The 21,550-nt window shown below is 36.7% G+C and overlaps 1 protein-coding gene across 4 annotated transcripts in view; it reads left to right on the top strand.

Moving 5' to 3' along the window:
- The window catches only part of REV3L (REV3 like, DNA directed polymerase zeta catalytic subunit), a 194,816-nt gene that overhangs the window by 81,681 nt on the left and 91,585 nt on the right, over nucleotides 1-21,550 (top strand). For 3 of the 4 annotated variants that reach the window (XR_008629742.1, XM_055134573.1, XM_055134575.1), the window contains exons 5-10: nucleotides 6,280-6,370; nucleotides 10,278-10,372; nucleotides 11,034-11,138; nucleotides 12,205-12,289; nucleotides 12,374-12,525; nucleotides 18,594-18,713. Coding sequence is in view for 3 of the 4 variants with exons in the window: in XM_055134573.1 (XP_054990548.1) it covers nucleotides 6,280-6,370; nucleotides 10,278-10,372; nucleotides 11,034-11,138; nucleotides 12,205-12,289; nucleotides 12,374-12,525; nucleotides 18,594-18,713 (648 nt within the window). In the remaining variant the exon portion in view is untranslated. The remainder of the gene's footprint in view (nucleotides 1-6,279; nucleotides 6,371-10,277; nucleotides 10,373-11,033; nucleotides 11,139-12,204; nucleotides 12,290-12,373; nucleotides 12,526-18,593; nucleotides 18,714-21,550) is intronic. The other variant, XM_055134574.1, reaches the window with a different exon arrangement.

The following is a 21,550-nucleotide window of genomic DNA, read 5'->3' as shown; positions in this document are numbered from 1 at the left end:
TAATTCTACTGAATAACATTTAACCACTAATTTAGATGACAACTTTTAGTTTTCTAAATGCCAGTTTTTGTCATTTTCTCAAAATCGTAAAATACTTGTAAAATATATTGTGAATAGAAAAACAAATTTTTTGAATAGAAAAAAATTTTTAAGAAAATTGAACTAGGGTTCCCTATATCTCCCCTTTTCTTCATAGAGAGACATGATATAAGAGAAGTATGGAAGATTTAATTGTTCACTGCCTAGCTTCTCAACATAATGATTATTTTCTCTCCATCTTTTGAAGGCTGTGTAGATCCTCATTTTTTTTTGCAATTTAGAGGTTTTCAATAGTAAAGACTCAAAGACTGCCCAATTTCATAATTATTCCAAATGTGTAGTGATCAAGACAGCACAGATATTGGCAAGGGAGACACATAGACTGATGGAACAGAATATTCTGATGGATCTGTACAAATATAGAGAAGTTTGTCTTTGACAAAGTTACAATGATAATTCAGTGTAGTAAAGATAGTTTTGAACAAGTTGTATTAAAATTATCTATTGGAACTAGTAAATAAATGTGTACCAAAAAATATCAAAGAGCCCAGACCCATATGGATCATAGACTTAAATGTAAAAACATCAGAGTTCTAGAAGACAACAGAATTATCTATTTGACCTAGGGTTTGAGATATAACACAAAAAGCATGATCCAGAAAGGAAAAGTTAATGATGTTAAATTTCATCAAAATTAAAAACTTTTGCTGTGTGAAAAATAATGTCTAGGAAAATTAAAGGATGCCATAAATTGGGAGAAAATATTTTTGAATTAACTATCAGATAATGGATATGTAAGTACTGTATAGAGAAAATCTTAAATTCAACAATAAGAAAGCATACAGCCAGTTAAAAATTGCTAGAATCAGGGGCCGGAGCGATAGCACAGTGGGTAGGCATTTGCCTTGCACGCGGCTGACCTGGGTTCGATCCCCGGCATCCCATATGGTCCCCCAAGCACTGCCAGGAGCAATTCCTGAGTGCAAAGCCAGGAGTAACCCCTGAGCATCGCTGGGTGTGACCCAAAAAGCAAAAAAAAAAAAAAAAAAAAAAAAAAAAAAAATTGCTAGAATCAGACTGAGAGATAGTAAAGTTCTTGCCTTACATGTAGTACATCTGGGTTCATTCCCCAAGCCCCATATTGCTCCTGAGCTCTATCAGGAGTGATCCCTGAAAACACTCCTGGTGGAGCCAGGAGTAAGCCCTGAGCACAGAGGTGTGGCCCAGAAAATAGAAACCCTGAAGACCCGAACAGACACTTGCTGAAGAAAATGAAAGGATGTCAAACACATGGAAATACGATTTTCAGTATTGTATACATATCTGTTTATAAGTAGATGGGAAATGCAAATTGAAACCTTAGAGATACTATTATATGCAAATGGCTTAAAAGAAAAAAAAAGAGATGCTGGTGAGGCAGTGGAACCACAGGAGCAGTCATTCTCTGCCAGAAGGAATACAAAATATGATTGCTACTTCTGAAGGTCATTTTGCAATTTCTCATAATACTAAACACAGGATAGTTACATATAAATACCAAATGCTTTAAAGCTTATATCTACCCCCAAAATGTGTATTCAAATGTCTTTAGTAGGTTTTTCCATGCACTGTCACTGTAGCAGTGCAGTGTCATTTCCATAATTCCTATAAATCTAACCAAGGTTCTACTCAATAGGGTGATGAATAGATTAATAGATCCATACAGTGTAATATTATAAAAAAAAAAGCATCAAACTACCTTATCATACAATATTGACAAACCATTAATACCTTTTACTAAGTGAAGGAAGTAATATCCAGAGGGCTACATATTGTACCGTTTACTTGATTATAGCCTATAATAAAACCAGAAATGGAAACCGGTATAGTTGTTGGTGGTTGGTAGGGAGAGGCTGGAGGAGAGGAGAATAATGTATATAAATTTTTTCTTTTGTTTTTGGGTCACACCCGGCGATGCACAGGTATTACTCCTGGCTCTGCACTCAGGAATCACTCCTGGCAGTGCTCGGGGAACCCATATGGGATGTTGAGAATCGAACCCAGGTCGGCCGCGTGCAAGGCAAATGCCTTAATCGCTGTGCTATCGTTCCAGCCCCTAAAATTTTTTTAATAGGGGAATTTTTAAGATAAGGTTCAGGAATAGTGGTATATAACTGCATTCTTCAGATCTATATTACTGTACCTCACTGTACCTTAACCATGGTGAAAGTTAAATATCTTTGTTGATGTCAAGTGAATTTCCTTGAGTATGATGTGATGAGAATGATCCTTCACCTGTTATACTTCTCAAAGCCCTTAAGGGTCCCGTCGAGTGAAAAACAAATGACAAACCCAGCTTGGGGAACATCCTACAGATTGTATCTGATTAGTACTCATGACCGTTAAGGTTCTAAAAATAGCAAAAGACTGAGAAACAGGCCAGAGGACAAGAAAGGCATGCTAACTAAATGCAGAGAGACCAGACAAAAAAAATTTTACATTGAATTTCAATTTGCAAATTCACTTCCTATAAGTGCTCTAATCATATAAAGCAGTCTTTTCTAAAGGTCTGTACACTGAGCAGTCATTTACATATTCTGACATGTGTTTTGTTAAGGTGGCAGAAACGGTCATTACCTGATTATACCATTATAGTGAGTAAGCTCATCAAATAAAATTAAAGTATTAATTTAGCCTAAGAGGATTGTAAATTTAATTTTAAATGTTAGTAGAGTTCTTCCCTGTGCCACTTAGCCAACTTTCTCTAAGCTGAAAATTTTTTTTGCTTTATTTAAAAAAAAAAATTATTAGTAAATCACTGTGGAGTATAGTTACAAACTGTACTTTCATGTTTGTATTTGGTTTACATCCCTCCACCAGTGCCCATTCTCCTCCACCAATGTTCCCAGTATCCCTTCCACCACCCCCACCCTAACCCCCACCATCCCACCCTGCCTCTGTGGCAGGGCATTCCCTTTTGTTCTCTCCTGTTGGATGTTGTAGTTTGCAATAGAGGTATTAAGTGGCCATCATGTTCGGTCTATAGTCCGCTTTCGGTACTTGGCTTTCAACCCGAGTGGGTCCTCCTAACATTCTCTACAAGGTGTTCCCTTCTCTGTCTCTCCTGCCTTTTCCCCCAGCATGTGAGGCCAGTTTCCAAGCTGTGGGGCAGACCTCCTAGTTCTAATCTCTATTACTCTTGGGTGTTAGTGTCTCATTCTGCTACTTTATGTTCCACATATGAGTGCGATCTTTCTATGTCTGTCTCTTTCTTTCTGACTCATTTCACTCAACATGACACTCTCCATGTTGATCCACTTATAGGCAAATTTCATGACTTTATCTTTTCTAACAGCTGCATAGTATTCCATTGTGCAGATGTACCAAAGTTTCTTTAACCAGTCATCTGTTTTGGGGCACTCCGTTTTTTTCCAGATTTTGGCTATTGTAAATAGTGCTGCAATGAACATAGAAATGCAGATCTCATTTCTGCTATACCTTTTTGCCTCTCCCGGGTATATTCCCAGGAGTGGTATTGCTGGGTCAAATGGGAGCTCAATTTCTAGTTTTTTGAGAATCATTCATACTGTTTTCCAAAAGGGCTGAACCAGTCGGCATTCCCACCAGCAGTGAAGGAGAGTCCCTTTCTCCCCACATCCACGCCAACACCGGCTGCTTCTGTTTTTCTGGATGTGGGCCAGTTTCTGTGGTGTGAGATGATATCTCATTGTTGTTTTTATCTGCATCTCCCTAATGATTAGTGATGTAGAGCTCTTTCTCATGTGCCTCTCAGCCATTCGGATTTCTTCTTTGGGAAAATTTCTGTTCATTTCATCACCCCATTTTTGGATCAGGTTGGCAGTTTTCTTCTTGTGGAGTTGAACCAGTGCCTTCTATATCCTTGATATTAACCCCTTATCAGATGGGTATTGGGTAAATATCCTTTCCCATTCTGTAGGCTGACTTTGTACTTTGGTCACTGTTTCTTTTGAGGTGCAGAAGCTTCTTAGTTTAAGATAGTCCCATTTATTTATATCTGTTTTCACTTGCTTAGCCAGTGCCGTGTCATCTTTGAAGGTGCCGTTGGCTTCAATGTCGTGGAGGGTTTTGCTGACCTTGTCTTCAATGTACCTTGTGGATTGTGGTCTGATGTTGAAGTCTTTAATCTATTTTGATCTGACTTTTGTGCATGGTGATAGTTGGAGATCTGAGCCCATTTTTTTGCATGTGGCTGTCCAGTTTTCCCAACACCATTTGTTAAAAAGGCTTTCCTTGCTCCACTTCACATTTCTTGCTCCCTTATCAAAGATTAGATGTTCAAACAATTGCGGTGCTGTGTAGGGATATCCACCCTGTTCCATTGGTCTGCGGCTCTGCCTTTGTTCCAGTACCATGCTGTTTTAATTGTTACTGCTTTGTAGTAGAGTTTGAGGTTGGGGAGGAAGATGCCTCCCATCGTCTTTTTCCCAAGAATTGCTTTAGCTATTCGTGGGCGTTTGTTGTTCCATATGAATTTCAGGATATGAACTTGGTCAATTTCTTTGAAGAATTTCATGGGTATCCTTATAGGGATCGCATTGAATCTGTATAGTGCTTTAGGGAGTTTTGCCATTTTGACAATGTTAAGTCTTCCTATCCATGAGCAGGGAATATGTTTCCATTTCCTTGTGTCTTCTTTTATTTCATGGAGTAGGCTTTTGTAGTTTTCTTTGTAGCGATCCTTAACCTCTTTAGTTAGGCTGATTCCAAGGTACTTGATTTTCTGGGGCACAATTGTGAATGGCATTGTTTTTATTATATCTCTTTCCTCTGTCTTACTATTTGCGTATAGGAAGACCATGGATTTTTGGGTATTGATTTTATAGCCTGCAACTTTATTGTACCTGTCTATTGTTTCTAGGAGTTTCCTAGTAGAGGTTTTAGGATTATCCAGGTATAGAATCATGTGAGAGTCTAAGCTGAAAATTTTAATTCCCACAAGAGATCACGAAAAAGTTAATAAAGTTTAGAGAATACTTTCAAATATTGGTGATTCAAAACACCAAGAATCAGAATTTCTGAAACTGGGATACTAAGCAAACATGCAGTTATTTTTTTTTCTCCCCACTGCTGGTCAAATTATATTTGCTCTAGGAGTTTGCTATTATTGCTTCTTGATGCATTGTGTATTTATATTTTTTGTTCAGCTGTTAGTATTAAAGAAGTTTTGAGTTTTATTTGGAATGTAATTTCTAGAATTTCAATGGCAGCTCATGACATTTGGCCTAGGAATTTTTATTAAAGTCTGTAAAAACTCTTTGATTGTTTCTCAAATGACATTTTAATAATAATTAATTACAGTGGCACATTTAAATATATCATACTTTTATTCTAGTGTGAATATCTTATTTTTGCTAATACTTTTTTTTTTTTTTCAATTTAAACACATTGACTTCCAGAATTGTTCATGTACAGTTGTTCTGGGGCAGTCAGTGTTCCAACATCAATTCCACCATCAACATGACTTTCCTGCCACTAATGTCCCCACTTTCCCATCCTAACCCCAACTATTCCCCCTTGGCAGACACAAATAAATTTACTCCTTATTGCTTTTTACAACAAAATGGCAAATGGAATTATCAGAAAATAAATCACTGAACGTCAGTTTGTGGCAATTGTTATATCTCACTGTGGTTATTAAAGTCATTGAAGATTTACTGAGCTGGTTGGTGCTAGTTGAGCTTTCTATGTAACTGTTTTTGCTTGTCTCATTGAGACTAGTGGACTTCTACGTAACTTTCCTATCCGATTTTGCTGTGATCCTGCAAGTCTGTCAGTGCTGTGAAATTTGGAGGTGTCACAATAAATTTGGTGGGCTGCTCATTCCAGGAGCTGGGAAGCTGGGATGATTTGGTGGCTCGGCAGCTTGATGAGGTTTAGTAGTGGAGCTGGGCAGTTTATATGCTGGAGGATGCCTACTGTGGGCTGGAACTGCTGGGCCTTCAGGCAAGGAGGGGAATCAGCTGCCTCGTTTCATACAAGGCCACAGTTTTTAGCTCAGAGAAAACTACCTCGGACAGTTGGCAGCTTGATATTGTTAATACTGTCTCTATAACTATATTTTGAATGATTCTTCTCAATTGTACATAGTATTTCTATGTAAAAATTTTTACAATGAAATTTTAGATAGAATTTTAGAAACAATTCAAAGGCTGTATATTACTTAAAGGGTAACTATAGGCAAGTTGAAGGCAGAGCTTATCTTTGTCTTTCTATTCCTAGGTAATTCATTGAGTACAACTGGATCTTGCAAGGATCAGCTACCAGGAAGTTCTTTTAATTTATTTCGGTGGGAAGAGGATGAAATACCAAGGTTAGTCATTTACCAATGATGTTAAAGAAAAGATTTACTTGCCAATGATACATGCATACATACATGTTAGAAATTAATTGCTATGCAGATTTTAACCTTACTTTTTTTTTTTATTAATGTATTTTCTTTGTACTGTTTTACTCTTGAGGTAGCATGGTTACAATTGTTTTAATGTTTGAAGGGTTTTTGTTCTGGTTTTGGATTTGGGGCCACACACAGGATTGCTCAAGGCTTACTCCAGGCTCTGCTCAGGAATCACTTTTGGTGGGCTTGGGAGATCATATGAGGTGCTGGGGATCAAACCCAGCTTGGTGGGCAAGCTCCCTGACCACTGTACTATCTCTCTGGCCCTTCAAATGTTTTTGACAAGTCTATTTTGTTATTTTCAAGAGTAAACAAATTACTAACACAGAAAATATGTGAGCTAATCTAGTAAGATAAACCTTGTTTAACCGTAGAACTGATTGGGAGGGGCCCCTAAGACAGTGGTAGAGAAAAGAGGAACCTTGGTGCAGAATGTGCTGTTGGAACATTGAATGCTTAAAGCCCTATAATTAACCTGAATGTAAATCACAGTGTTTGGGGGTGAGGTGGGAGGGGGGATGGAATTAAGACAAACACAATCAGAATTAGAATTTGAACCAGAGAGATAGCTCAAGGGTCTGGATCATAAAACGTGGTTTCTCCAAGTACTATAAGGAGTGAACACTGAACAGTCAGATACGACCCAAAGATAAAATTACAATTCATAATAGTGATACAATGTGTTACATTTCTGACAGGTTTATATTTATTAAATAGGAAAATTCTGACATTAAAATCTTTTTGCCATTCCAACCGGAGAGATAATGTAGGGGTAAAGTGCTTGCCATCCTTGTGGCTGATCTCGTTGCATCTCCAGCACCACCAGGAGTAATCCCTGAGCACAGCCTGGTGTGCCACCACACTCTCCCACTGCCCCACAAAAAACCAGTTTTCTCCCCCATAAATGTGATGCTCTGGATTTTATTTATTTATGTTCCCAATGCTACCGCTTCTTTTTTATTTTGGAGTGGCACTGTAGCACTGTCGTACCGTTGTTCATCAATTTGCTCAAGTGGGCACCAGTAATGTCTCCATTGTGAGACTTGTACTGTTTTTGGCATATTGAATACGCCACGGGTAGCTTGCCAGGCTCTGCCGTGGGGACGGGATACTCTTGGTAGCTTGCAGGGCTCTCCGAGAGAGACGGAGGAATCAAACCTGGGTCGGCCTTACCCACTGTGCTATCGCTCCAGTTCTTTTTTTGAAGTGGATTTTATCAAAAGTGGATTTTTGAAGTGGATGGTGTCAAAAACAAAGCAATGAAATTGTAATGAAATTAGGGTGTGAGAGCACTAAATTAATAGCTTTACTAACCTTACTTACTAATTCATTGTAAATTATCATGAAACTTCATAGTAAATTACCATGGGATTTCAGGACCATTTGCTAAGGATGATAAATCTGCAAAAGTTTGAATATATTGCAAGAAATCTCAGCTCATCGCTATTATATAAAGAGAAGCTTAAAATTAAAAATATCTAGTTTTTGTCCTTGTGTGTTAAGGTATAAACAAGCATGTTCAAAAGATACTGCTTATCTATTTTTCATGGCTAAAATGGTCTGCATGTATTTCTAACTAAATTCTTCACTCTTTATGTTTACTGAAAACTAAAATTTAATCCTGATAACTCTATTTCTTTCCTCAGAATACCTTCTTTTCTAAATATCTGACGTAGTTTTGTAATGAAGGGAAAAACAGTTTCTACTTTTCTACTTTTTGTTTACAATTTTTGATGTTATAGTTTCCTTTCTGTGTTACAAATATATGAATCCTAGAAATGTCTTCCTTTTCATTTACAATATAATTGTTTTTGAAATTGTGAAATTTTTTTGTATAAGAAAACTTGATTATAAACTTTTGGAAAAAATGATTTTGTTAAATTCTGTGAATAAAAAAATTCATGTGAAAATTTTTTGCTATTCCTTACTTTATATTTGAGGTTGCTCCCAGCAGTGCTTAGTGAGACCTATGGGGTGTCAGGGTATGAGCTTACCCTATGAGCTCTCTCTCTCAACCCTTCCACGTGGAGATCTTTTGAGGAAAGTGACGAAGATTATTGTAATAAGTTCATGTGTTTTTTTCTGTCAGTGATAAAAGTCTATACACATTTATGTACATTTTTGTTGATGTGTATTATAAAAATTCTGTAGTCCAACAAATCTCCAGTGTTCCTTCTAGATTACCTTAGGTATATTTTGCTGATATGTTTCTCTTGAAATATTAAGTGTTCAAATTGGCTAGAGATGTAACTCAGTGATACAGCACATACTTTGTGTGAGACCCTTGGTTTAATCCCCGAATTCTCAGCTCCTCTCCTCCTAGCTACTGGTAATTAAAAAAAATACATACACACACACATACACATATACACACACACATCTACACAGAAAGACACACACACATGTGGGTGTGTGTTTTTCACATTAAAATGTTAATAAAATCTGCCATGACTACTTTTTAGAAAATCTTGGTTGTCTCTCTTCTATTTGGTATTCTAATTGATAAAAGACGTAAGTTTTAGACAGAGTAAACTGGAATTACAAACTTCACACATACTTTTTTTTTTTTAATTTATTTATTTTTTAAATTTTATCACCATGTGGAAAGTTACAGAGTTCTCAGGTTTATGTCTCAGTTATACTGTATTCAAACACCATCCCTTCACCAGTGCCCATATTCCACCACCAAAATCCCCGGTATACCCCCCGCCCCCCACCCCAACTGTATAACTGATGAATTTCACTTCATTTTCTCTTCACCTTGATTACGTTCCATATTTCAACACAAAACTCACTATTGTTGTGGGAGTTATACCCCCAAACAAGATAACCCTATTAAGGAAGCATTTGATAATTAGTTTTCCATTAAAAGATTGTATGTTTTCAGGTTTTAGAAAAGGTGGCGCGGGCACATTAGCGGCAGCGCGGCTCGGATGTGTCCCAGTCCCGAATCCCGGAGCCGTGTTAGTTGCTGCTCAGTGTCGCCAGGGCTCCATCTGGAGAAGGTGTGCTGGCTGCACCTCCTCCTTCCGGCTCCCCGGTGTTGTTTGCCCCAATTTGGGTCCGGAGCATTTTCCAGGCCGCGTTGCTCACCAGAATGCCTGCCGCTTCTCTGTTGATTGTGGCAAGATGGCGCCGGGGCACACATACTTTAAGCAGGGTCAGTTTCATCTTTCTGATGTCTTTTGTGACCCTGATGAATAAAACATGTTTTTGAGTAAATTGACATTTTGGAAATTAGAACTCTGATTACATGTATGCAAGGCGTGTGCTTTTCCAATAAGCTTTATCTCCAGCCTATTACCCCTCATGTTTATCTGTCTATGATTATTGGGCCAGAGCAATAGTACAAAACCTGGGTTTGGTCCCCAGCACCCAATATCACCCTGAACCCACCAGGAGTGATGCTCGAACCACTGGGAATGACCCAAAAACAAAACTACAATTGCCAAAAATGATGCTGCTGGACAAGTAACTGCATTTTTATAGTTATTTTATATATCCCTTTGTTTTCCTTTTCTTGCCCTTTTTTTTTCAGATTATGATACACACAGCCTTAAACATCGTATGTTTCTTATGTAAAAATATAATAAACCAGAATACGTAGAACATAATGCAAAGGTATCTCAATAGAACTGTCAGTATAGCTATAAATTTTTTATTTTCTAATTCTGTGTATGTACATTCTTGGTACTAATTGTTATGAATAACTACATTAATATATGACCAGCTTTTCTGTTTATTACCCACAGATCAAAAAATGTTTGTTGTATAAGAAGATTTGTTCTTAGTAATTTTTACTTTTTTTTTCTTTTTAATACAGCTCTTTAATACTGGAGGGTGTTGAACCACAGAGTACCTGTGAATTAGAAGTAGATGCTGTAGCTGCTGACATCTTAAATCGGCTGGACATTGAAAGTATATATTTTTTAAATCTATGTTTTATTTAAAAAATTAATGACTCGGGATAGAGAGATATTATATGGGTTATGGTGCTTGAATACAAATACCATAAAAATGCTGGTCTTGATTCTGTCCCCAGCACCACTGTGTATCACCATGAAACAAATACAACAACAAACTTTTTTATGACTAAAGCAAATTGGAGAATGCAGTATAGAAAACATTGCTAGAGAAGTAACAGAGTATATAAAAGTTAGGAGGATTGCTTCTTTACCTCTTAAGAGCCAGTCATTTTCTCGATAATTATTTTCATACATATGAGTGTTTTCATAGCTATGATCTTGATACACAAGCACTAAACATACTAACAAGTATCAATTTCTTATACCCTGCCTCTTAAATTTTATACATACCAGAAGAGGTACTCTAAGGTCTGTTGGTTTATCATCAGTGTTTGCATTTAGTCACTTGTTTAATTTTTGGAAATCAGTAGAAAGAAAACTAAAAAAGGAGTAACATCATATTTAATTGCGATAGTTTATCTGTTTTATTACACAAATTAGTTAATTGCTTTCCTTAAAAGGTGACATTTATTCTTTAAGACTTCATAACTTTGGTGTGTTTTTTTTTAATATTTTCCATGTTTTGTAGTATTAAAATGTTATTGTGATTATAGCTCAGATTGGTGGAAACCCAGGTCTTCATGCCATTTGGGAAGATGAAAAGCAACGACGAAGAAACAGAAATGAAACTTCTCAAATTAGTCAACCTGAATCACAAGGTATAAACCAACATGGTACTCTTGATTTTTATTTTTTAAAAAACTAGATGTTTTTATAGAAGAATTTAAGCCATTGAGTTTCTACCTTGATGTTAGATTTTGCTTTCCAAATTACCTTTAAATTTTGTTTTTCTAATTTATGTCATTATTTTAATCCTGTAATTGTTTATCTTTGCAACTGTTTCCAAAATATCATTTGTTTCTCTGCTTGTAAGAAATTGACGTCTTCATTGTCTTTAGTTTTCACAATTCTTCAACCATCTTTTTGCTCCTTTTTATACTCTATTCTTCCAGCATTTTGTATTTCCAAACTGACTATAAAAAAATGCATAGATGACCATGAATATCAATTTTTGATTTATCAAACTTTGAAGATAAAACTAATGAAATAGAGCCACGAAATTACTTTCTGGATATAAACTCCTAATTTGATACTCTTGTGCTTGCTCTGAGGAAAAAATTCAGTTTATTATCAAACCTTACTACATTTAATAAGAATTTTAGGAAGCTTAAATAAATGCTGCAAGTACAATTAATGAAAAGAAATAAAGATAAAAGGCATTATTCCGATGGTAAATATATTTCAGATACTGTAATACTTATGCATTGAATTGAAGTTCAATATTTTTTTAAATTAACACTAGCGTAACTATCTTACCTAAACCACAATAAAAATTTTTAAGTAAAATAAAAATGTTTAAAAAATTGTATCTTGGATAGTGACAATGTTTTTTGACAAATTAAAGCAATAATTTCATGCCTTTTAAAAGGGAAATATTTTGTAAGAGAAATTTTTACTTTCAAACATATGCTACATGTAGGTAACAGTGTTTTTCTCGTTTAGATTTAGATGATAATTACAGAACATAATCTTGAATTGAGTATAAGTACTTAACTTTATAGTGTGAGTAACAGTTGTTTGATTTTTATATTAGAACTACTTTAAGGAGGTGTTATATGGTTCAAGACAAGGAAATGAAGTTGCTACCGTATAAATGCTACTTTAGGAGAAAGGAAAATATTTATTTGCTATCTACATTTTTTAATGCACTTCTAAAATTCAAAGATCGCAGGTTTGTGCCCGCAACTGAAAGTGAAAAAAAATTTCAGAAGAGACTTCAGGAAATTCTCAAACAGAATGATTTCTCTGTGTAAGTGGTTATTTATTACAGATCTCAAAATTAATTTTATTGCTTTATAATCTAGTTTATTATAAAGAATCTGTTTTAATTAAGCAGAACATTATCAGGATCTGTGGACTACAGTAATGGATCGCAGGAGTTCTCTGCTGAATTAACATTGCGCTCTGAAGTTTTGTCTCCTGAAATTCTTCAGTGTACACCAGCTAATATGGTAGAAGTCCACAAAGACACAGAGTTGAGCAAAGGTGAGGTTTTCTCAACATACATCTTGGTCTAGTACGGAGATTCTAGTGTTTGATTTTTCCTAAGATATACACAAAATTGGCTTGCTAGTCAAGCCTGTATTTTCCCTTGAACACGTGTCTCACTTGCTTGCCTCTATGTTTCTGCTTTCATTTTCCAGCCTGGAGAAGCCCATGTTCTCTCATGAATATGTGCTTTCTGTTTTTCTTTCCCCTCATATCTCTCTAAGCAACTTTCACTTAGTAGCTTTCAGTTGTAAAAACTATCTTCCTTTACTGAGAGTGAGAGAGAGAGACAGAGCGAGCACCTGGGAATGCTGGTGGATGGAAGTTAACACTAACGGTCTATTGGTACTGAAACATTGTATGTCTAAAACCCAACTGTGAATAACTATCGATCATGGTGCTTTTATAAATTAAAAAATATATATTTTAAAGAAGATAAAGATATATGAGTGAGCCCAGGGTATAATAGCTTCAGTGCTTAGGTAGTGTTTTCCAGCTGGGGTTATGTGACCCCCATTGGACATGCAGAATATTCCAGGAGGAACACAGATGAAAATTATTATACAAATTGGGAGGTCATAGCATGAAACTAGGTAAACTAATAGGATGGGGAGAGGGAGGTACAGGAAGGAAACATTGTCAAAAGGGGGGGGCCATAGTTGGAAAAAGGTTGAGAAACACTAGTTTAGACTGCCTTCCTTGCAAGGGTAAGGCTGAGAATTTGATCTTCCTCTAGTAGCACTGTCGTTTGTACCTGGCAGCTCTTCTGTGTTCTCTATTGTCACAAGCAATTTCCACTTCTCTAACATCACAATTAAAAAGTGACCTGGCAAGCCCACAACTAAAAAAAAAATATTTAAGCACTGTGTCCAGGAAGTAGAATCCCTTCCAAGCATGTATATGAATATTTGAACACCTGTGTAACCATTGGTGAGCACTGCAGTTGAATTGACTTGAGCACCACAACTTAAGTGTAATAACCCCCGATGGGCACCACAACTAAAATATGTGCTACAACACAGCTTTGTCTTATCATATGCTGGCCTTATTCTAATTAAAATGCTGTCAAGTATTTCAGTACTGTTATTTCCTGTGCATATTATATACTATCTGCTTTAATAACATCTAACATCTCTGACTACTGAACTGCCTAAATGACAGATCTCTTCAAGTACCTTGTGGTTTCTTAGTTGCATAAGTTTTGCTTAGGCTCTTTTATGATCATGTTGTTTTTAAATGACATCATCACATTGTTGGTATTTAGGAAATTCACCACCTTTGTATTTTGGTCTTTTTTTTTTTTCTTTTCAGTTCCTGAGATTGTACTCGGGACTTGCCACATGCAAGTGGGGAGGTAGCAAGTGCTCCCACTGAGCCACATCCCCGGATTGTATGAGTATCAGAGTCCTTTCCCCCCCCCCCCTTTTTTTAATAGGAAGCCTCTCCAGCTCTAGTTATAGATCTGGAGTCCATCTAGGCAATGCTCAGTCTGATGATAAAGGCCTTGATGGGTCAGTGCTAGGTCATGACTGTGCAGTGCTGCTTAGGTTCAGTAGTGATGGGAGCCACCAGGGCCATTCTGATGGCTCATCTGGAGACCCCTGCAGTTAGATCATGAGGGATCTAACTCATAACCTCATACAGGTAAGGTATACACTTCAGTCCTTTGAACTATTTCCCTATCCCAAATCCATTTTAGTGCTAATAGTTTATGTGATTTTTGGTGTAAGTCATAATCTGCAAATGACAATTTTACTGTTTGTGTATTTTCTTGTTGTATATCTTAATAAATCCTAAGAATTCTACTATAATGTTGAGCAGAAATGGTAATGGCCTTCTCTCCTTAGCTTTAAAGAGAGTGGAGTGCTTCTGTATTTCATCATTAAGTATAACATATAATACAGGATGTTAATAAGCAAATTTTAATCATGTTAGTATATTTTTCTATTTCTTGTTCCTTAAGAAATTGTTTTAGACCTGGATATTAAATTTTATTAACTGTTCCTTTTTTCATTTATTGAAATTATCAGTTTTTCTCTTTAATGCTGTGGATTAAACATACTTTTAAAATTTTCTCTATTGAAGGGTGGGTCATTGGGGCCACACCCAGCAGTGCTCTTTGCTTTGGGATCACTCCTGGTGGTGCAAGGGGACCAAACACACACAAGTACCTTAACCCCTGTACTATCTATCTGACCTTTAAAAGTATATTTTCTACTCATGAACATTTTTTCACTGTGTGGTTTTTTTTAAATTTTTAATTTATTTTTTAATTTAGGGGCACACCCGGCAGTGCCCAGGGATCACTTCTGGTGGGGTTTAGGGGATTACTAAGCGTCAAACTGAGCCTGCTATCTCAATGAAAGTGTCCTACCTGCTATACTATATCTCCAGCCCTACAGTGTGATATCTTGTGCTGCATTGATTAGGGGGTGGTGTGGGTGGTGTGTGTGTGTCTGTGTGTGACTGGAGCAACAACACAGCAGGTAGGGCATTTGCCTTGCACGTGGCCGACCCAGGTTCAATTCCTCTGTCCCTCTTGGAGAGCCCAGCAAGCTACCTGTGGCATATTCAGTGTGCCAAAAACAGTAACAAGTCCATCAATGGAGACGTTACTGGTGCCGGCTCGAGCAAATCGATGAACAATGTGACAACAGTGCTACAGTGTGTTAACTGTATATAGACTTTGCTGATAATTTTGTTTGAAATTTTAAATTTGAATAATTGAAAAAGTCCATTCTTTTCCCAAATGAAGTAATTTGTAGAACTTTTCTCTGTAATCACAAAAAGGGGGCAGCAGCACTCTCTCTCTCCCACCGCCCACGCTCGGTAGTCTCACGCTGCTTCTCCTACCCTGGGGTGGTCAATGACGATGGACAGGTGAAGGAAGGAACGAGGGCCAGAGTGGTTGGTTTCAGTTGCAGTTTATTCCATTCCCATCTCCATTCTCCTCTGATTCTCCTGCTTCTTCCTCCCCCATGCTACTTCATTCTCCTTCTTGCTCTGCATCTGGATCTGGATCCCCCAGATCTGGAACTCAGCCCACTCTTACAGCCTAGTTAAATCCCCAAGCATTAGGGGTTGGGGCTTGCACATAGGTGTGGTCACAGTCAATATGGGTAAAGTTCTTTTCCCTCAGGGGATGCTTCTCCTAGGACAGATTCTCTTTCTGCAGATCGACCCACCCAAGAGCAGAATCCCATGGGTGTGTTTCTCCTCTCCTTGTCCAAATAACATATCAGCATTCATAATATTAATCATTTTGTGTGGACACAGTAAGAGATACATTAAGCTTATAGCATTGCTCTCCTAGGGACATATCGATCTCAGACTACAGTGCTCAGGCCAGATTAGTCTTTCCTATCGCTAGCAGGGTCCTAGTCTTGTCCTTGCTTTTGGATCATGACAGCATTTGTCCATGATCAAGCTCTTACAGTTAAGAATTGTGACGCTCTGGCCTGGCCTATATCGATGCCAGGGTAGCTCACAGTTCACCCTGGGTCCCTTCAGTCCCTTGTCGGACCCTGCTTTTGGGGTGCTAGGAACTAAGGTCAGCTGAGGCTTAAGTCGAGAAAGCAGATGCCCGGGAATGAATAATATTCAAAGCCAATTAAATCCCAAGTTACAAAAGCATATTAACAACTGTCTTCCTTTGGGGCTGGAGCTATAGCACATCGGATAGGGCGTTTGCCTTGCATGTGGCTGACCTGGGTTCAATTCCCAGCATCCCATATGGTTCCCTGAGCACTGCCAGGAGTAACCCCTGTGTGTCACCAGGTGTGACCCAAAAACCAAAAAAAAAAAAAAAAACACTGTCTTCCTTTGTTCATACAAAAAGGACATTGCTTAAAAGTAAACTATTCAAAATACATAGAGGAGAAAGGCAATATTTCACTCATGCATATAAAATCATAGATTTTTGAGGAATGTGACCTTACAAGTTAACAGAGTCTGATTAGGGTGGGAAAGGTGATAGACCAGTTGGGGAAGAAAGCATGGAGAGGAGTTTACAGATAAACAGTGGAATGGAAGTGCCTCAGGAGCACTGTGTAAACTAAGCTTCCTGTGGCAAGGGGAACAGGATATACCAATGTTGTCTTAAAATGTTTAGAGAATATTACCAGATAAACCTAAATTCTTTGTGGCAAGGGAGAAAGGACAAACCAATGATATCCTACACTTTTCCTTTCTCAACTCCCTTTTCAAGAATTTTTACTAGGTTAACATAATCTGTTTCTTGGAGATTGACATTTATTTGTAAAACAATTTATATTTAAACATGTGGTTGAATTTTGTATTTTGTGGGGGAAGTTAAAGAGTGGATTTTAAATTACTAATTTAATATCCATAACTTACAGAATTCTCAGGATTCTGTTTCTGTCTCAATTAGATTTGAACATATTTTTCCTAAGGAATTATCCATTTCAATAATTTTTTCACAGTTTTGATATGAAGTTGTTACATCATTAGTTTAGCATCTCTTAGTTAGCAATTCTCATTTTATTTCTAACATGCCTTTTCTCATTTTGATAATTCTTACCAGTATCGTATCACTGTGTGACTGTCATCCTGTTGCTCATCGATTTGCTCGAGCAGGCACCAGTAATGTCTCCATTGTGAGACTTGTTACTGATTTTGGCATATCAAATACACCACAAGGAGCTCACCAGGCTCTGCTGTATGTGCGAGATACTCTCGGTAGCTTGCCGGGCTCTCCAAGAAGGGCAGAGGAACCGAACTTGGGTCGGCTGTATGCAAGGCAAACACCCTACTGCTGTGCTATCACTCCATAGTATGTTTTATTATTTGTTTTTAAAAATCAATTTTTGTTTTTGCTGTTCCTCTGTCTTTTGGTTTTGGGTGAAAATTTTTTCAGTTTTCTCTTACCCTGGTTTGATTGATATTTGTATAACCCAATTAAATATTGCTTGCAGTGCCAGGAATTAAATCCAGGTCCTCACACATACAAGACAAGGGCTCTGTCTCTGGGCTACATATCCAGCCCCCAGGCCTCTTGTCTTTTCTTTTAACTAGTTTGTACTATGAGATTTATCTTCTTAAAATTATTTAATCTCTCTGTACATTAGACCTTTCATAAAAATCATATATCAAGACATTTTTATTAGGAACTGTATATTTTGTTAATGTGATGTATATGTTAATCTTATATTATCAGTTTGGTTTTTTAAAATAAGAATTATATTCAGTGTGAGAGACTTAATTTGAATATGAAAATATTAAATCCAACATTTCTAATATGAAGATGTTCAAATGTGAATGACAGATTGAATTGAAAGCTTTATGAGAAATACAATTAATGTTAAAATGAAATTTTTTAGCTAGAGAGAATAAAGAATTTTACTCCATTAAGACTTACTTTGGGGCTGGAGCAATAGCACAGCGGGTAGGGTGTTTGCCTTGCATGCGGCCAACCCAGGTTTGACTCCCAGTATCCCATATGGTCCCCCAAGCACCGCCAGGAGTAATTCCTGAGTGCGGAGCCAGGAGTAACCCCTGTGCATCGCTGGGTGTGACCCAAAAAGCAAAAAATAAAGACTTTGTCTTTCATTTTCTCTATAATTTAATGTACATTGACTTTCATCATAGTAATATAGTTATCTATAAACTTGGTAGGATTCACAAGATGGAGATGCATACATACATCTGGTGACCCATCTTTCTGTGTGATTGGTTGTATACTCTTAATTTTATTACATCCTTGTTCAACATGTATTTACTGACATTTCAAACTTTTTAAAATTGGTGGTAGGGTGCTCCCCAGCAATACTCAGGAGCTCCAAGGTCCTCTCCCAGAAATTGGTGCTGCGTGAGTCCAGCAGTGTATGGGAGTTATACCTGGAGGGGGTCAGGGAACTGTGCTGTGTTTCGGATTAAATTCTGAGCTCTGTATATTATGCATGAGCTCCATCCCTTTGAGCTATCTCTCTGGTTCCTAAATTTTAAAGTTTCTAAATACCTTACATTGTAGTATTTCCCTAATTCATAGAATTTCTAAAAAGTGAATTTCATTGTACTAATGTTTTTATGTTCTTTGTCATCTTAAGGTCATACTGGACACAAAGTAGAAGAAGCTCTTATTAATGAAGAAGCAATTTTGAACCTCATGGAAAATAGTCAGAGTTTTCAGCCTTTGACCCAAAGACTGAGTGAGTCACCAGCTTTCTGTAAGTAACAGCACTTCCATAAATACTCAGTATTTTAAATTAATAAAGTATGCATTTGCTGAGTATTTCTCTTTGATCTGAAGAGGTTACATTGCATGTTCAATAAATAATATAAAAATGAAGGGTTTTTTTTTTAGTTTGAAGGAAATCATATTAAGAGGCAAGCACATTAATTTGAATTAAGATTTTTCAAAGTTAAGTACATTAATTAAATATTGTAATTCTTTCTTGGTGAATACTGGAGATTTCTTTGAGTAATAGCTTTCAAATCATTAATTTTGCCAGGCTTGTAATATAACATTTACTCTTAAGTCTGCATATGCCTGAGTGCATTCTCATTAGCATCATAAGCCATTTGCTGTTTCATTTCAATAATTTTTTTAAATGAATGAAATTTTTTTCAGAAATGTATGTAAAATTTCATTTTATAAAGTCTTGAATGTCATGTCCGGTTGCTTGGTATAGTAATTTTATGTTTCTTTCCTTGTTTACTTTCTGTTTTTTTCATTCTTTGTGAAATGAAGCTAGAGCATCAGATTCAATCCTCACTCGCTATAATGTTCTGTCTCATCTGCATTTTCACTTCAGTGGAACACAAATTGACTGGCTGTAGGCAATAACTAAAATTATTGGACATAGTTATATTTTAGAAACAAACAGGAGTAGGCAACTTATTTTTTTTAATTGTGGCATAAGCAGGAAGAATTGGTTCAATCACCGTATTAAAAATTCAATTTGAGTGCCAAGCAGTAATAGTACAGAGTGTAGGTTACTTGCCTTGCATTGAATTTAGGCTCACCCCTAGTACCACATATGGTCCCAGGCGCCCCACCAGGGATGATCCCAGAGTGCAGAGCCAGGAATAGGCCCTAAGCACTGCTGGGTGTGTCTGTCCCCACACCCTCCAAAAAAGAGAATTAAGGGAACACATTTAATTTGAGGAACCAGGGAGATAGTACAATGAGTAAGGCCTTGCATGTGGCTGACTGGGATTTGATCCCTGGCACCCCAAGTCCCCTGAGCCCATCATGGGTGATCCATGAGCACAGAGCCTAGAATAACTCCTGAATGCCACGATATGTGGCCTCCAAACCAGCCCCCCAACCATATAATTTGAAATTAATAATATAAGTATTTGTTTCACCTTCATAAATATGTATACATATGTTACATTCTAATTACAGAAAATAGCCATAGAGGAGAACATAGTCAAAGTCAAGGAATTAAAAGAGAGGATAGAGAATGAGGCATATTCTTATTTTATTACATTGGACAGATATGTATTAGCAGCAGGTATAGTTTTACTTTGCCTTAAGTTGCTAAATTACTACTTCATGGTTAATCAAAGATCTGGGAACCAAATATAAATAATTTTCTAATCATATTAGTTTATGACAAGAGAAGTATATTGCAAATCTAGGCATAAAATACATACTTTTTCATTTTATTTTTTGCCAATACATATGCAATACTTAATGCAAATACCAGTTTGTCGTTTATGTTGTAGTTTAATTAAATAATTTCTTTGATGTCAACAGAGAATACACAAAGCTTAAGTAAATGGGGCTTATCTTATACAGAAAACATGTTTTTTTACTACATCATGACAAGCTTTCAGAGTCCTGCTACGGTTTAAATCCAGGAAATTTTGAGCACTTCAAAAAAGAAATTCCTGGACCAGAGCAATAGTATAGGGAGTAGGATGGTTGCTTTGTACACAGCTGACCTGGGTCCAATCCCAGCCATTCCATATGGGCCCCCCAGCACTGCTAGGAGTAATTCCTGAGTGCAGAGCTAAGAGTATCCTCTGAGCATCGATGTGTGTGGCCCAAAAACAAACAAAAAAAAGGAACTTCTTACTTGATTAATACTTGCTCTTCATTCTTCTCTCTTCCCAGCCTCCAGCAGCCACTAACCTATTTTATCATTTTCTGCATTTACCTATCAAAATTTCGTGTTAATGGAAATGTATCACCTTTTATGTTCAGCTTCTTTTATTTAGATGTTTACAAGATATATCAGTGTTTAGGATGTTTTGGTGCCTTCTTATAATAAATAATATTCAATCATATGAATATGCTGTACTTTATCCACTCTTCAGTTGATGGATATTTGAGCAATTTCTACATTTTTTGCTATCAGGAATAATAGAGCTGCTCTGATTATTCATATATAGGTTTTTTGTTTAGACATATGTTTTCAGTTCTCTTCAAAATATACCTTGAAGTAGAATTTCTGGGTCATATGGTAAATCTTTGTTTAACATTTTGAGAAATTGCCAACATTTTTTCCAATGCAGCTGTTACCACATTATAATATGAGGAGCAACGTATGAAGGTTCCAGTTTCTTCCAAAGCTTATTTGAATAAATTTTTATCTGTTTTTTATTTTAGCAACTTTAATACTTATGGCATGGTTTTTCATTATGGTTTTCATAATGGTCTTTTATGTAACATCATTAACTACTTTTAAAACTCAGGTTTTTAAACTATAGTTTTCTTTCTGATATCCTTTGAATTTAGTTGAATAAAGGCTTAAGTGAGGGACCTGGTATATATAGAATTATATGTATAGTTCTTAAGGCATTTCCTTAGCTTTAATTTGTATTTTATATATTTCTTCTTTATGTTAAACACTTGTGACTCTACTTATTTTAGTAATCCTCAAGTTTAATTGTGCAGTAAGAATGTGGATATGTTACTTCTTGAGCCAGATTCTCAGAAGTTCTGATTCAGTAGATAATTATTTGGGCCTGGGAACCTTTCTTATTTCATTTAATTTTTGTTTGAGAACTACATCCGATTGTGCTTGAGGCATACTCCTGACTCTGTACTCAG

This window comes from Sorex araneus, chromosome 4 (assembly GCF_027595985.1).
Source record: "Sorex araneus isolate mSorAra2 chromosome 4, mSorAra2.pri, whole genome shotgun sequence".
NCBI classification, from domain to species: domain Eukaryota; kingdom Metazoa; phylum Chordata; class Mammalia; order Eulipotyphla; family Soricidae; genus Sorex; species Sorex araneus.
This window is presented reverse-complemented; position numbering and strand designations above follow the sequence as displayed.